We start from the raw sequence: 15,750 nt of genomic DNA on the forward strand, positions 1-15,750 counted from the left end.
TCCCTCTTCCTAGAGGTGTATGTAACATAATGGGGGCTCATCTGGGATAATTCCTTTAAACCCACCGGACCCTGCTGCACTGAGCTCTCTGTGGTTAGTGATTGAGGTGTGATGGTAGGTTGTGAGTTTGGATGACTTGTTTAGTTTGTGTGTTCAGTAGACTGCGGTGTAGAAAATGGCTGCCTCAGCCATCTCCAAATGTATTGAAGCGCCCTTTGTTGATTGTTTGGTGGGGTTGCGGAAAGTAGACCTTTTCGCTATAGCTGACCATTATGGACTCTTTGTCCATGAGAAAGCCCTAAAGGCTGAGCTTTTGGTGCTAGTCAGGGAGGGTTTAGTGAGATAACGAATTCTCTTGTTGAAAGATGAGGGAGGCTTCAGGAGAGGAGACGGGTAGACCTTCCGATGCCAAGTCGGAGGAAGGGGTTGCTCGTACCACCTTTACATTGCACCGATTTGACCCTTTATCTAATGCTTCGGGTCGTTCAGACAGGACCGCTAGGCTGAAGGTGAGGCTGGCCCATTTAGAAATGGAGCAAAATGATAAAGACAGATGCAGTTTGATCTAGAAATTAGGAAAATGGTTATCGACAAAGAGGTTAGGATCCGACAACTGGAGCTAGACGCTGGCTCCAGTGCGACTCCACAACCTGCTCATCAAGCCCACTTCGATGTGAGTAAAAATGTAGCTTTAGTCCCTCCATTCTGGGGGTTGATTCCTATTTCTCTGCATTTGAGCGTGTGGCCGCTGCGCTGCATTGGCCACTCGAGGTTTGGCCGCTCCTGTTGCAATGTAAATTGTCTGGGAAAGCTCAGGAAGTAGTAGCTGCTCTCTCCCTTGAAGACAGTTTACACTATGATAAAACTACCGTGTTTCGGGCTTATGAGTTGGTGCCTGAAGCTTATAGGCAGCTCTTCAGGAACCACAAAAAACCTCACTGTACGTTTCTTGAGTTTGCTAGGGACAAAGAGTCTCTGTTTAATCGCTGGTGTTCAGCCAGCAAAGCTAACACCTTTGCTGATATTCGGGAGTTGATGCTGTTCACCGACACAGATGATATAACCTAGAGGATTTAGGGAGAAGGGGAGAGAGGGATGAAGTGAAGGAGACTGTTTTTGAGAAAATAAGTTAGTTAAAGAGTGTTAAACAGGAATATGTGTGTGGCCTCACCTGGTGTCCACAATAAGTGGCTGCAGAGTATTTTTTTTGCTGAAAAACATGCACAGACACACGATGACAAACAATATAGCGTAGTTATAGAAATATTGACGTGTCTCACTATTCTCCATAGTTGACCCTTTTGCCTATTCTTTAAAGGTGGAAGGAGCCACAGTTATACACCTGAACCTGCACAACACAATCCATCAATCAGATTGATACATGAGTGTGTGGGTTATAGGGTGTCTAATTGTTCTACATTTATTCAATATGGGTGAACCTTAAAAGAGCCTGTTTTGTTTTTGGACAGACATCACACCCTTACCTAAACAGCACCCTTACCTGAGAAGTAGAAATCAAAGGTAGAGAAACTGGTAATTGAATAACTGCAGTTGACATAGCTCAGTAAATGGAAGAGTCAAATCAAATGTTATTTGTCACATGCGCCGAATACAACAGGTGTACAGTGAAATGCTTACTTACAAGCCCTTAACCAACAATGCTTTAAGAAGTTTTAAGTAAAACATATAAAATAAATGTAACAAATATTGAAATAGCAGCAGTAAAATAACACTAGCGAGGCTATATACAGGGGGTACCGGTACAGGGTCAATGTGCGGGGGCACCGGTTAGTCGAGGTAATTGAGGTAATATGTACATGTAGGTAGAGTTAAAGTGACTATGCATAAATAATAAACAGAGTAGCAGCAGTGTAAAAGAGGTGTCTGGATAGCCCTTTGATTAGCTGTTCAGGAGTCTTATGGCTTGGGGGTAGAAGCTGTTAAGAAGCCTTTTGGACCTAGACTTGGCACTCCGGTGCGGTAGCAGAGAGAACAGTCCATGACTAGGGTGGCTGGAGTCTTTGACAATTTTTAGGGCCTTCCTCTGGTATAGAGGTCCTTATTGCAATGTGGATGGCTTTAAAGGAGCATGGCAGGTTGTGTAGTCTATGGTGTTGCCAGTGATCAGCACCCTCTTCGAAGAAGTAGGAGGTGAAGATCTCGACGGCAAGCTGCAGAGCCCCTCCTGGTCCTCGTGTCCATCATGAAGTTATGCAGGGCACAGGTTGCCTTCACACGCCTGAATTCCCCCAGGAAGCAGTCCTGGTCACCCAGAAACAAATTCTTATTTACGATGACAGTCTACACCAGCCAAACCCGGACAATGCTGGGCCAATTGTGCGCCGCCCTATGGGACTCCCAGTCACGGCCGGTTGTGATAGAGCCTGGATTCAAACCAGGGTGTCTGCAGTGACGCCTCTAGCACTGAGATGCAGTGCCTTAGACTGCTGCGCCACTTGGGAGCCCCATCAATGCAGATGAAGGGAGTTAGATATTGAGATGAACCGGTTTTAGAGTATTTGCATGATGCATAGGAAGTTTAGTGTACTGTTTTTTAAATTATATTTCTGTATATATGAATCACAAATCAGCCTTTAACTAGTTCAATCCTGTTTCTAGTCTATTGCATAGTTACAATGTGTAACCATTGATGTCCCAGGACCAGGATTGGTAAACACTGTTTAAGTGTATAATTGTAATACATACACGCAGATACAGTACAGCATCATTTCAAAGAATGGAGTATGATACACCTGGTATTGGATATGACTGAAAAAGAATGCCTCACAGACATTCATACCTGAACCGCATCTTTATTTGCCAAAGTAGAGTACATGATCAGTGAATATATTAAATGTACAGGCTACAATGTGGGGATCTCATGCATGGTAATAACTACATGTATATACGACTTGCATCCTTGGTACAATAATATTATATTCTATTCAATCCATAGGCTTCATTAATGCCATTCAGACTGTTTTCAATTCCATTCAACAGGGTACGATAGCTGGGGTTCTGAACTAATATTTATACCAAACGTTTTACAGTCCATACACAGATAGGCTACATAGCTAGCTACACACCCATAAGCATACTGGCATTTGTATCATTCACTACACAATAAGCAAGAAAATAGTTTGCTAGCTACTTTACTTCAGCTGCATTGCATGGGAAATATCAGCAAAGCAAGCTTACAAGATTGTACCTTACGTTTGCAGTAAATGCTTTAGCTAGCTAGATTCTTTATATCCACTGTTTCACAAGACGACAGCCTGGTTTTCTGAGGAGTCCCTAAAACATTAAACACGAATTACAATGTCATACTCGTGTCACAACACCCATAAAGCTAGATAACTGGCTAATGTTAGCTAGTCAGCTAGCTTGCTAAATAAGGATTTTCCTAAATGAACTTGATGACAAAAACACATGCATCGTTTGTCTCCACATTTAACTGACATATTACTCAACTGTACATTTTTTTGCATGACTCGTTATAACCACTTACATTTCCTTCCATCCTAGTATTTTTGCCAGCCATCTTTGCTGAAGAAATGTGGCGTTGATTTCGTCACGGGAACCAAGCCCTCCCCTCGCCAAAACACAGCCCTCTAGGGAGATATAGCTAGCTCCTCGTACTTTCACCTGCTCATTCATACCGGTATCAAGCTCTTCACTTTCCGGATTTACAGAAACCAGTTCCTAAGCGAGGGAAAACTTATTAGCAGTGGTATTGTAGCGTCAAGCTTTCTTCACGTTTTCTTGAGTATCACAGGTCAATTCGAGAGGAAGAAATATTTCAAAGTATGGATTCGACTGCCCGGTTCTTGCTTTCCCTTGTCACGGCTGCTACGTTTCTACAAGGTATGTCGAGATGTAAAGCGACTTACAGATACAGAAGTTTCATATTTCATGTAGCCTATTAGACTATCTGAACACAAACAACATTGTGTAATACGTTTTTGTCCAAGTGACACATCCCACGTTTAATCAAAGTTCTGTAGTCGGACAATTTAAATAAATATTGTAATTTAAATTTGAGGTGACGTTTTAAAAAAAAAAATCACTTTCTTTCCTGAACTTTTAAATTAAACATTATTGATATGGCCTAATGATGATAATGACGATGATTATAATAGACAAAGTGATACATAGCAGAAAGTCAACCACAATTGAACACCAGCGGGTGTGCGTGTATGTAGCCTGTATAAGAAGCCTATGTAGACTAGGCTACAGTCGACTGATGAAATGAACTTCTGAAACGAGACACTCGTCACATTTTGTGATGGGGTCTAATTGTTGAACGTTACCGTTAAGAGGATTGAATGTTAAATGTTAGAGGGACATGAACAGTACCTAGTAATGCCTAATGCGACTTATTTCCTGGTGGACTGATCTCATTCATTGTTGTCTATCGCTCTGTGAACGTACAAGAGTTGGCTAGCGAATCTACTGATTCGTCTCGATCTCAGCTTTCATCTAATATAAAGTTTGTCTCTCCTGTAATGAACACTGGTTTTGTTTCACATCTTAAAATTGTGTGCGTTTTATTTTTTTATTCGAAATAAAACGATGGGACGTCTTCCATATCGCTGTGTTGACTCTTGGCTTTGCAGCGTGTTTTGCTGATATGCACCGACTCCGGAGCCTCCAATGGCTGTACATATGTAACCCGATACCGCAGGGAAGCCGGGGCTGTCACTCAGTACTGTAGTGAAGCGAGTTGGCCTAACATACGTTGATTTATAAGCGAATCACCTTGATACGCCTTGATAAAACAGTGACATTATAATGAAAGAATCAACATTTTAATAGGTTTTACAATGAGACTTGTATATAGGCGCACTCTGTTCTAACGCAAGCCTACTTTGTGATGTTGATGCAAATCAACATGTAATTTAGAACTTTATTTCAATAATCTGGCGATGCTTTATCGTTATTTATACATTTTATTATGTGTGGCTATTTTTGGTCGCGGGCACTTGTGCGTGTTCATATCTCCATTGTGTGCGTGTTTTTTGGGAAGGAGGATATAATTGGCATGTGATGTAATTGAAATGCAATGCCTAAGAATATACGTTACTACAGCAACAGTGTGTCATGGGGGACGAAATATTTGAATACGTTTGTCCTAACCCATTCGTTTGGTGAAAAACAGGGTTACAGCACCTACTTTCCATCCCTTATCATTGGCCATTATCTGTCATTCCACACTCCTGTTGTTAACAGCACTGCTCTTTGTTAAAGGGAGAGGGGGCTGTCTGGACATTGACTTATCTGGTTAACCAACTGACCCATGGAAGGTGGGCGCCAGAATAATTTTGGTTTGATTTAAGCCATGCTGAAAGCCACACACCAGGCCACTGATGACATGATGGATGATGTTTGAAGTTGGTATGTTGCATCCCAGAGAGTAGTTGCTCAGTTGAGCCTCTCAAGAATAGTAATAGAAAAATTGTCAAGTCATTGTACTTTTTTTTTTGTTGCTGAGAAGTTTCATGGCATACTGGCCTGATCTGTTAAGTTACAGAGTTGCGTAGTGCCTTAGAGTATTTATAAGTTCAAATGACGATTGACTGACATTACATTTTATGTTACGCTCAGGTGGTTGCATTTTCCATTGAAACTGAAAAAAGTATAAATCTACAATTCCTTTGGGATGTGTGTTAGTGGAAATATGTTATATAACAGTCACAGATGTGTTTCGTTGAATGTAATGGAATAAAACTATTCAATTGACAAGGCTGCTGGTGATATGTTGTAGCTGACAAGATAATGGGTGTGGTATCTGGCTGCGTTTTACTGTACCTCCAATTGCTTTAGCCTCAGGTGGAAAGAGTGCTGGTAACGCCAGCCACCTCGCCCAGACATGTAAAATGGCTTTGGTTTTCCGTTACCGGAGAGAAATCAAATTGTAATAGTCACATGCGCCGAATACAACAGGTGTAGACCTTACAGTGAAATGCTTACTTACGAGCCCCTAACCAACTATGCAGTTTAAAAATAAAAAAATGGATAAGAAATAAAAGTAACAAGTAATTAAAGAGCAGCAGTAAAATAACAATAGTGAGAATGTATACAGGGGGGGTACTGGTACAGAGTCAATGTGCGGTGGCACCGGTTAGTTGAGGTAATATGTACATGCAGGTAGAGTTATTAGTGACTATGCATAGATGATAACAAGAGTTGCAGCAGTGTAGGGGGGGGGGGCAAAGCAAATAGTCTGGGTAGCCATTTGATTAGGTGTTCAGGGGTCTTATGGCTTGGGGGTAGAAGCTGTTTAGAAGCCTCTTGAACCTAGACTTGGCGCTCCGGTACCGCTTGCCGTGCAGTAGCAGAGAGAATAGTATGACTAGGGTGGCTGAAGTCTTTGACAATTTTTAGGGCCTTCCTCTGACACCGCCTGGTATAGAGGTCCTGGATGGCAGGGAGCTTGGCCCCAGTGATATGCTGGGCCGTTCACAATACCCTCTGTAGTGCCTTGCGGTCAGATGCTGAGCAGTTGCCATACTAGGCAGTGATGCAACCAGTGAGGATGCTCTCGACGGTGCAGCTGTAGAACCTTTTGAGGATCTGAGGACCGATGCCAAATCTTTTCAGTCTCCTGAGGGGGAATAGGTTTTGTCGTGCCCTCTTCACGTGGACTGTGGACACCAAGGAACTTGAAGCTCTCAACCTGCGCCACTGCAGCCTGTCGATGAGAATGGGGGCGTGCTCGCTCTTCTTTTTCCTGTAGTCCACAATTATCTCCTTTGTCTTGATCATGTTGAGGGAGAGGTTGTTGTCCTGGCACCACACGGCCAGGTCTCTGACCTCCCTATATGCTGTCTCGTCGTTGTTGGTGATCAGGCCTACCACTGTTGTCACCAGCAAACTTAATGATGGTGTTGAAGTCGTGCCTGGCTGTGCAGTCATGAGTGAACAGGGAGTACAGGAGTGGACTGAGCACGCACCCCTGAGGGGCCCCTGAGTTGAGGATCAGCGTGGCGGATGTGTTGTTACCTACCCTTACCACCTGGGAGCGGCCCATCAGGAAGTCCAGAATCCAGTTGCAGAGAGTGGTGTTTAGTCCCAGGGTCCTTAGCTTATTGATGAGCTATGAGGGAACAGTGGTGTTGAACACTGAGCTGTAGTCAATGAATATAATTCTCCCATAGGTGTTCCTTTTGTCCAGGTGGGAAAGGGCAGTGTGGAGTGCAATAGAGAGTGCATCATCTGTGGATCTGAGGGGGCGGTATGCAAATTGGAGTGGGTCTAGGGTTTCTGGGATAATGGTGTTGATGTGAGCCATGACCAGCCTTTCAAAGCACTTCATGGCTACAGACGTGAGTGCTACGGGTCGGTAGTCATTTAGGCAGGTTATCTTAGTGTTCTTGGGCACAGGCACTATGGTGGTCTGCTTGAAACATGTTGGTATTACAGACTCGGAGAGGTTGAAAATGTCAGTGAAGACACTTGCCAGTTGGTCAGCGCATGCTCGCAGTACACGTCCTCGTAATCCATCTGGCCCTTTGGCCTTGTGAATGTTGACCTGTTTAAAGGTCTTACTCACGGGCTGCGGAGTGCGTGATCACAGTCTTCCGGAACAGCTGATGCCCTCACACATGTTTCAGTGCCATTTGCCTTGAAGCGAGCATAGAAGTAGTTTAGCTCGTCTGGTAGGCTCGTGTCACTGGCCAGCTTTCGGCTGTGTTTCCCTTTGTAGTCTGTAATGGTTTGCAAGCCCTGCCACATCTGACGAGTGTCAGAGCTGGTGTAGTGTAATTCAATCTTACTCCTGTATTGAAGCTTTGTTTGACGGCTCGTAAGAGGGCATTGCGGGATTTCTTATAAGCTGCCGGTTTCGTCCCGCTCCTTGAAAGCGGCAGCTCTAGTCTTTAGCTCAGTTCGGATGTTGCCTGTAATCCATGGCTTCTGGTTGGGGTATGTACGTACTGTCACTGTAGGGACGACGTCATCGATGCACTTATTGATGAAGTCAATGACTGAGTATTAATGCTAAGCAGGACAGTGGGGGAGTTTCCATCAATCACTGGGGCAGTTCGTGTGATGGTGTGCTGGGTATGTGACCTCAAAGGGTATTTTACCTTAAACTCCCAGCACCTCTTGGAAAGTGTAGTGTCTTTTTGAAGCACCCTCCTAAAGCGCTGTCTGTCATGGGCCTTAGAAATAATAGTTTCTGGCCTCTCAAATTGTTTCATGTTCTTAAACATTTGGGGAACCACAACCAACTTGATCACTATCTTGTCGAAACACCACTATTGTTGTCATGTTCCTGGTAAGAAAGGGGAATAACTAGAGGCATAGGCAACCCTCCCTCTTCACTTCCCTTCATGTGAGCAAATGCATGATTCACCAGTAGCAAACTAAGATTGCACTTTGGTCTTCTATTCAGAGCGACAGAAAGATAACATTTGGTGATGTCATGGGTAAAAAGTCATTTGACTGCCTGGGAATGTGTGACTGTATCAAAGTGGGGAAGTGAAACACTTTGTTTGCTCATGTCTCTCTGGACACAAAGCTTTGCTTAAGTCCACCACGCCAAGAAGCGACTCGGTGGGGAAATACAGGCTCCGGCAGTGGAATGTGCTCATGTTTTCATGCCACCTCATTTTGATTTGAGTATTGACTTGCTTATGGGTAAAAAGGGACATGGAGTGAAACCCCTGGCCATCAAAGGCTTTTATAGCAAATTGCTTTGGCCATGTCACACACTCATTTGGGGTGATGCTCAACTGGTGCCCCCTTTCATCTGCGAATGGGCAAATCTCAGCTCTGGTGAGATGGGACCTCTTATCAGAATTGCCTTAAAACAACTTCTGGAAGAGTTTGAATTCACTATTTTTTATTTTTTTTATCCCTTTGAATGTTTGCTGTACACCCCCTCGTTTCCATCAATGGCCTATCTGGCAATTAAAACACTGTTTTCAGAGTTTATCATTATTTTTCTTCACAGAGTCCAATGCTGTTGTACAGAAGAGGCTTAGAAATCGTTTTTGGGGGAGATTGGATTAATAGTGCTTCTTGGTGGTGCATTTTAACCGAGAGTCAGCGTTTGCTGAGTGTTCTCGAATTCTGAAGATGACAGGTTGTTCACCCATGGCTCCTCAAATCACACAGTGGAGAGCAGTGTGTTGCAATATTTGGAAAGAGAAGCTTTAAATGGGAGCAAGACTCACCTGAGTCCTACACACGCAGTGCTTTATCAGGTATTGTGGCCATCAATTACAGAAGTTTATAAAGTTTGCTGCCTTCCTACTTGCAGCTGTCACCACACACCTTCTCGGACTGCTGTTATTAGAATTGGATTGTGAAAACCTCAGGGCGACCTGTCAGAATGCACTTAAAAGGAAATCAATAGCCATCAACGAAATCTTAACTGGACATGGACTCCTGTGCTGTCGGTGAGGGAAAAGGCGCTTACTACTTCCTGGAGTGAAAAAAGTGGTGATTATCCCAGTCTTAGAGTCAATCAACGGGTGAGCTTGCTATGAGCTGTTCTTGAAATGAGTGGGATTGAGGCACCTGCCGCACACTGATCCTAATGAGACTCTGACAGGCAGTCAACAGTACTGCTCTCTCTGTGTTCCATGTCATGTTGTCACAGTCTCAGCAGGCTAGCGTTGGACACGTTTCCAGCCTCAGGACTGGAGTTGAGTTGAAAGCTTCCTACATGGAAGTTTCTAGTCAGTGGCTACATGCTTAAAATGCCCTGCATACAGGCTTTTAAAAGCATCTTTTAGCTCATTACAGGCCAGGTAATATAAATGTATTGATGTGGTAGGGTTGGAGGATTACCATTTATCACTGAAGCACCCAATTACTCTGAACATACATTTATGGGGCTATAGCTGCTCAACTCAATTGCCCACTGGCACCGGCTATTTTAGGTTGAATATGGTTCCACAAGGCTCGTGAATGAAGGGGACAATGTTTAGTCTGATTCATTTCAAAGGAGTGGCTATAACACTGGTATTCACATCTCCTGCGTTTTCATATGGAGGAACTCTTGTTGCCTGCGACATTGCAAGACTCTGATATCAGAAAATCATGTTAAATGCCTATCTTGGCATTTGCTGTATGTCTGACATTAAAGAAAAAGGTCACAAATTGAATTAGATATTTTGTTCCAATCTAATAATTTGTCTAATACTTTTAGCACATTAAACACAGCCTTAATGCCCACTATGGAAATCTTGGAATAAGTTGATTTTCCCCATTTGAAATGTGTATATATATATTTTTTCCGTTATTTAACTTGGCAAGTCAGTTTACTTCAATGGGCTACCTGCGGGACACAGCCAGTGAAATATCAGGGCGGAAAATTCAAAAACAACAAAATGTCATAATTCAACTTTCTCAAACATACACCATTTTAAAGATAAACTTCTCGTTAATCTAACCACATTGTCCGATTTCAAAAAGGCTTTACAGCGAAAGCAAAACATTAGATTATGTTAGGAGAGTACATAGACAAAAATAATCACACAGCCATTTTCCAAGCAAGGACATGTCAATAAAACCCAAAACACAGCTAAATGAAGCACTAACCTTTGACGATCTTCGTCAGATGACACTCCTAGGACATTATGTTACACAATACATGTATGTTTTGTTCGATAAAGTTCATATTTATATCCAAAACCAGCATTTTACAGTGGCGCGTGATGTTCAGAAAATTTATTCTCACCAAAACTTCCGTTGAATGTGCACATCAATTTACAAAAATACTCATCATAAACGTTGACAAAATATATAACAGTTATTTAAAGAATTATAGATAGACTACCCCTGGATGCAACCGCTGTGTCAGATTTTAAAATAGCTTTACGGAGAAAGCACATTTTTCAATATTCTGAGTACATAGCTCAGCCATCACGATGAACTATTCAGACACCCGCCAAGTTTGGGGCAACTTAAACTCAGAATTAGTATTAGAAATATTGTATTACCTTTGCTGATCTTCGTCAGAATGCACTCCCAGGACTGCTACTTCCACAAGAAATGTTGTTTTTTGTTCGAAATAATCCATATTTATGTACAAATGCCTCCGTTTTGTTTGTGCGTACAGATTACTTATCCAAAGGCATAACGCGCGAGCGCGGAACGAGAGACAAAGTCAAAATGTTCCATTACCGTACTTAGAAGCATGTCAAACGCTGTTTAAAGTCAATCTTTATGGTATTTTTTTATGTAAAAAAATCAAGAAGATAAAGGAGGTGCCTGCTCGCGGGACCGAGCATATCCAATCCCTTTGTTGCCAGGCAGACCACTCAGTAACTGAGCTCCTATTATCTGCCCAGTGACAGGAAAATGCTCAAACCACTTTCTGAAGGCTTTAGACAGCCAATGGAAGCCTTAGGAAGTGCAACGTCACCCCACAGACACTGTAGTTTCGATAGAGAATCAAAAGAACTACAATTCTCAGACTTTCCACTTCCTGCTTGGAATTTTCTCAGGTTTTTGCCTGCCATATGAGTTCTGTTATACTCACAGACACCATTCAAATAGTTTTAGAAACTTCAGAGTGTTTTCTATCCAAATCTACTAATAATATTCTTATTCTAGTTTCTGGGCCAGAGTAGTAACCTGTTTTAAATTGGGTACGTTTTTCATTCGGCCGTGAAAATACTGCCCCCTAGCCCAGACAGGTTAACCTCTATGGGCTATGTGGGACGCAAGCGTCCCACCCCTGGTACACCCAATCAACAACAGGTGAAATATCAAGAATGCCAAATTTGAAAACAATTCAATGTCATAATTCAAATTTCTCAAACATACAACTATCTTACACCCTTTGAAAGATAAACATCTCCTTAATCTAACCACGTTGTTCGATTTCAAAAAGGCTTTACGGCAAAAGCATAAAGTTAGATTATGTTAGGAGAGTACATTGACAATAGCTGTGTGTAATGTTTTGTCAATTCAAAGACAGGCGTCACCAAAAGCAGAAAACCAGGTAAAATGATGCACTAACCTTTGACAATCTCCATCAGATGACACTCCTAGGACATTATGTTAGACAATGCATGCATTTTTTGTTCTATCAAGTTCATATTTATATCCAAAAACAGCGTTTTACTATGGCGTTGATGTTGAGGAAATCGTTTCCCTCCAATAACCGCCAGTCAAGCAGCACAACAAATTAAATAATTACTATTCGAAAACATTGGTAAAATATTATATTGTCATTCAAAGAATTATAGATTTACATCTCTTGAACGCAACCGGATTGCCAGATTTAAAAATAACCTTACTGGGAAATCACACTTTGCAATAATCTGAGCACTGCGCCCAGAAAAATACGCTTTGCGATACAGACTAACCGCCATGTTGGAGAGATCGAAAATACTATGTAAATAATCCATTACCTTTGATTCTCTTTATCAGATGTCACTTCCAGGAATCCCAGGTCCATAACAAATGTAGTTTTGTTCGAAAAAGCTCATAATTTATGTCCAAAAAGCTCCGTGTTGTTAGCACATGATCTATGCCAGCCGGACTTCTCGTCATGAACGAGGGGGAAAAAAATATTTACGTTCGTTCAAACATGTCAAACGTTGTATAGCATAAATCATTAGTGCCTTTTTTTAACCAGAACATGAATAATATTCAAGGCGGACGATTGCATTCTCTTTTAAAACGTTTTGGAACGAGTGTACCCAACATGAACTCGCGCGCCAGAGTCTAATCGGCCACCACCGTTCCAAGGCTCTTGTTCGTTCAGTTCTCAGAGTATAAGACTCAAAACACTTTCTAAAGACTGGTGACATCTAGTGGAAGCCATAGGAAGTGCTCAACAATTAATAAGCCCCTGTGTGTTTCAATGGCATAGGCTTAAAGGTAATTCAACACATCAGATATCCACTTCCTGTCAGAATTTGTCTCAGGGTTTTGACTGCCATATGAGTTCTGTTATACTTACAGACACCATTCAAACAGTTTTAGAAAATTCAGAGTTTTCTATCCAAACCTGAACAATTATATGCATATTCTAGCTTCTGAGTTGGTGTAGGAGGCAGTTAAAAATGGGCACATTTTTTTCAAAATTCTCAATACTGCCCCCTAGCCCCAAGAGGTTTTAAGACCAAATTCTTATTTACAATGATGGCCTACCCCGGCCAAACCCAGACGACGCTGGGCCAATTGTGCGCTGCCCTCTGGGACTCCCAATCACAGCCAGATGTGAAACAGCCTGGATTTGAACCAGGGACTGTAGTGACGCCTCTTGCACTGAGATGCAGTGCCTTAGACCGCTGCGCCACTCGGGAACCCAAAATGTCTTTGTGTATAAGACATGATCAGAGTGATGGTCAGACATCATATTATTTGACATCAGACATACAGTGGGTATGAAATTATTGAAACCCTTGATAAAGATGAGTGTAAATGACTGTATAAAATACATAATTAAAATGCTGAGCTCAGTATTTGAAATTATTTCTTTCATACAGTCCTTTTTGCTCGTCTTTATTAAGGGTGTCAATCATTTCGAACCCCAGTTCACGTTTCTTAATACCATCCTTAAAGCAGCAATATGTAATAGGGATGGCCAATACTCCATTATTACATATCTACAACACAAAATCCATGTGTGTAGAGTGTGTCTTATCATGTGTGTGTCTTCACAGTCCCCGCTATTCCATAAAGTATTTTTATCTGTTTCTTAAATCAGATTTTACTGCCTGTTGTGGAATAGTGTTCCATGTAGGCATGGATCTATGTATTACTGTGCGCCTCCTAGGGTTGCACATTTTGGGGAATATTCAGAGGTGGAAACTTTCGGTGGGAATATATGGGAATTGAGAGACTCCTTCCCCTCCAGGAGACTGTCAAACATGACAACACCACCCCAACGGGTGTTGCTCGGCAGCTTCAATGTGGTGCTCTTATTCTTCTCACTTTGCTTGGTGAGGTAGATTGCTGCTACAACTTGATGACCCTTCACATACCTAACCATTTCCTTGGCTCTCTTATAGAGTGTATCCATTGTTTTCAGTGTCATGATGTCCTTGAGCAGATTCAATGCATGAGCAGCACAGCCAATGGGTGTGATGTGAGAGTAGGACTCCTCCACTTTAGACCAAGCAACCTTCATGTTCGCAGCATTGTCTATCACCAGTGCAAATACCTTCTGAGGTCCAAGGTCATTGATGACTGCCTTCAGCTCATCTGCAATGTAGAGACCGGTGTGTTTGTTGTCTCTTGTGTCTGTGCTCTTGTAGAATACTGGTTGAGGGGTGGAGATGTAAATAATTATTCCTTGCCCACGAACATTTGACCACCCATCAGAGATGATTGCAATACAGTCTGCTTTCTCTATGATTTGCTTGACAGTCACTTGAACTCTGTTGAACTCTGCATCCAGCAAATGAGTAGATAAAGCATGTCTGGTTGGAGGGTGTATGCTGGGCGAAGAACATTCCGAAATCTCTTCCAATACACATTGCCTGTGAACATCAAGTGAACCAGTTGCATACACAGCTCGAGCAAGACATTCATCAGCATTTCCCTGAGTACGTTCCTCCATTGAGACAAAAAACAACTGATTTCAAGAGAACCATGAGCTGTTGCTATCGATAAGGTGTCTGATTCATCATTTTCACCTCGAATAGAAGTAGAGGGACATTTGTCAGAGGTTGCTTGTTGTGAGTGCTGAGGGAACTTTATGCACTTGGCCAGATGATTCTGCATATTTGTTGCATTCTTCACATATGATTTGGCACAGTATTTGCAAATGTACACAGCTTTTCCTTCTACATTAGCTGCAGTGAAATATCTCCACACCAGATGGCATTTTCCTGTAAAGATTAGACAAAAATGAGTAAAAAAAAAAAACAAATACAATTCCATGTACAGATAAACAGTTAACCTCTCTGGGCTAGGCGGGACGAATTCGTCCCACCTACGCAACAGCCAGTTGAATCCCGTGGCGCGATTTTCAAATACCTTAGAAATGCTATTACTTAAATTTCTCAAAAATATGACTATTTTACAGCATTTTAAAGACAAGACTCTCGTTAATCTAACCACACTGTCCGATTTCAAAAAGGCTTTACAACGAAAGCAAAACATTAGATTATGTCAGCAGAGTACCCAGCCAGAAATAATCAGACACCCATTTTTCAAGCTAGCATATAATGTCACAAAAACCCAGAAGACAGCTAAATGCCGCACTAACCTTTGATCTTCATCAGATGACACACCTAGGACATTATGTTATACAATACATGCATGTTTTGTTCAATCAAGTTCATATTTATATCAAAAACCAGCTTTTTACATTAGCATGTGACGTTCAGAACTAGCATACCCCCCGCAAACTTCCGGGGAATTCGCTAACATTTTACTAAATTACTCACGATAAACGTTCACAAAAAGCATAACAATTATTTTAAGAATTATAGATACAGACCTCCTCTATGCACTCGATATGTCCGATTTTAAAATAGCTTTTTGGTGAAAGCACATTTTGCAATATTCTAAGTACATAGCCCAGGCATCACGGGCTCGCTATTTAGACACCCGGCAAGTTTAGCACTCACCATAATCATATTTACTATTATAAAAATGTCATTACCTTTTGTTGTCTTCGTCAGAATACACACCCAGGACAGCTACTTCAATAACAAATGTTGGTTTGGTCCAAAATAATCCATCGTTATATCCGAATAGCGGCGTTTTGTTCGTGCGTTCCAGACACTATCCGAAATAGTAAAGAAGTGTCACGCGCTTGGCGCAATTCGTGAC

General features: G+C 42.0%; 1 protein-coding gene and 1 long non-coding RNA gene across 2 annotated transcripts in view; one reads left to right on the plus strand and one right to left on the minus strand.

The window, feature by feature from the left end:
* Window positions 1-1,565: 1,565 nt before the first annotated feature.
* LOC145878633 (uncharacterized) lies at window positions 1,566-3,647 on the minus strand. Its single transcript, XR_014392132.1, has 2 exons — window positions 3,509-3,647; window positions 1,566-3,294 (listed from the first exon to the last, which is right to left on the minus strand). It is a non-coding gene; the product is annotated as an uncharacterized LOC145878633 (long non-coding RNA).
* cd166 (CD166 antigen homolog) overlaps window positions 3,618-15,750 on the plus strand; it is a 69,236-nt gene continuing 57,103 nt past the window's right edge. The window contains 1 exon segment of the mRNA NM_001146392.1: window positions 3,618-3,864. Within this exon segment, the coding sequence (NP_001139864.1) occupies window positions 3,807-3,864 (58 nt within the window). The 5' untranslated portion in view covers window positions 3,618-3,806.

This window comes from Salmo salar, chromosome 04 (genome assembly GCF_965601325.2).
Source record: "Salmo salar chromosome 04, fSalSal1, whole genome shotgun sequence".
NCBI classification, from domain to species: domain Eukaryota; kingdom Metazoa; phylum Chordata; class Actinopteri; order Salmoniformes; family Salmonidae; genus Salmo; species Salmo salar.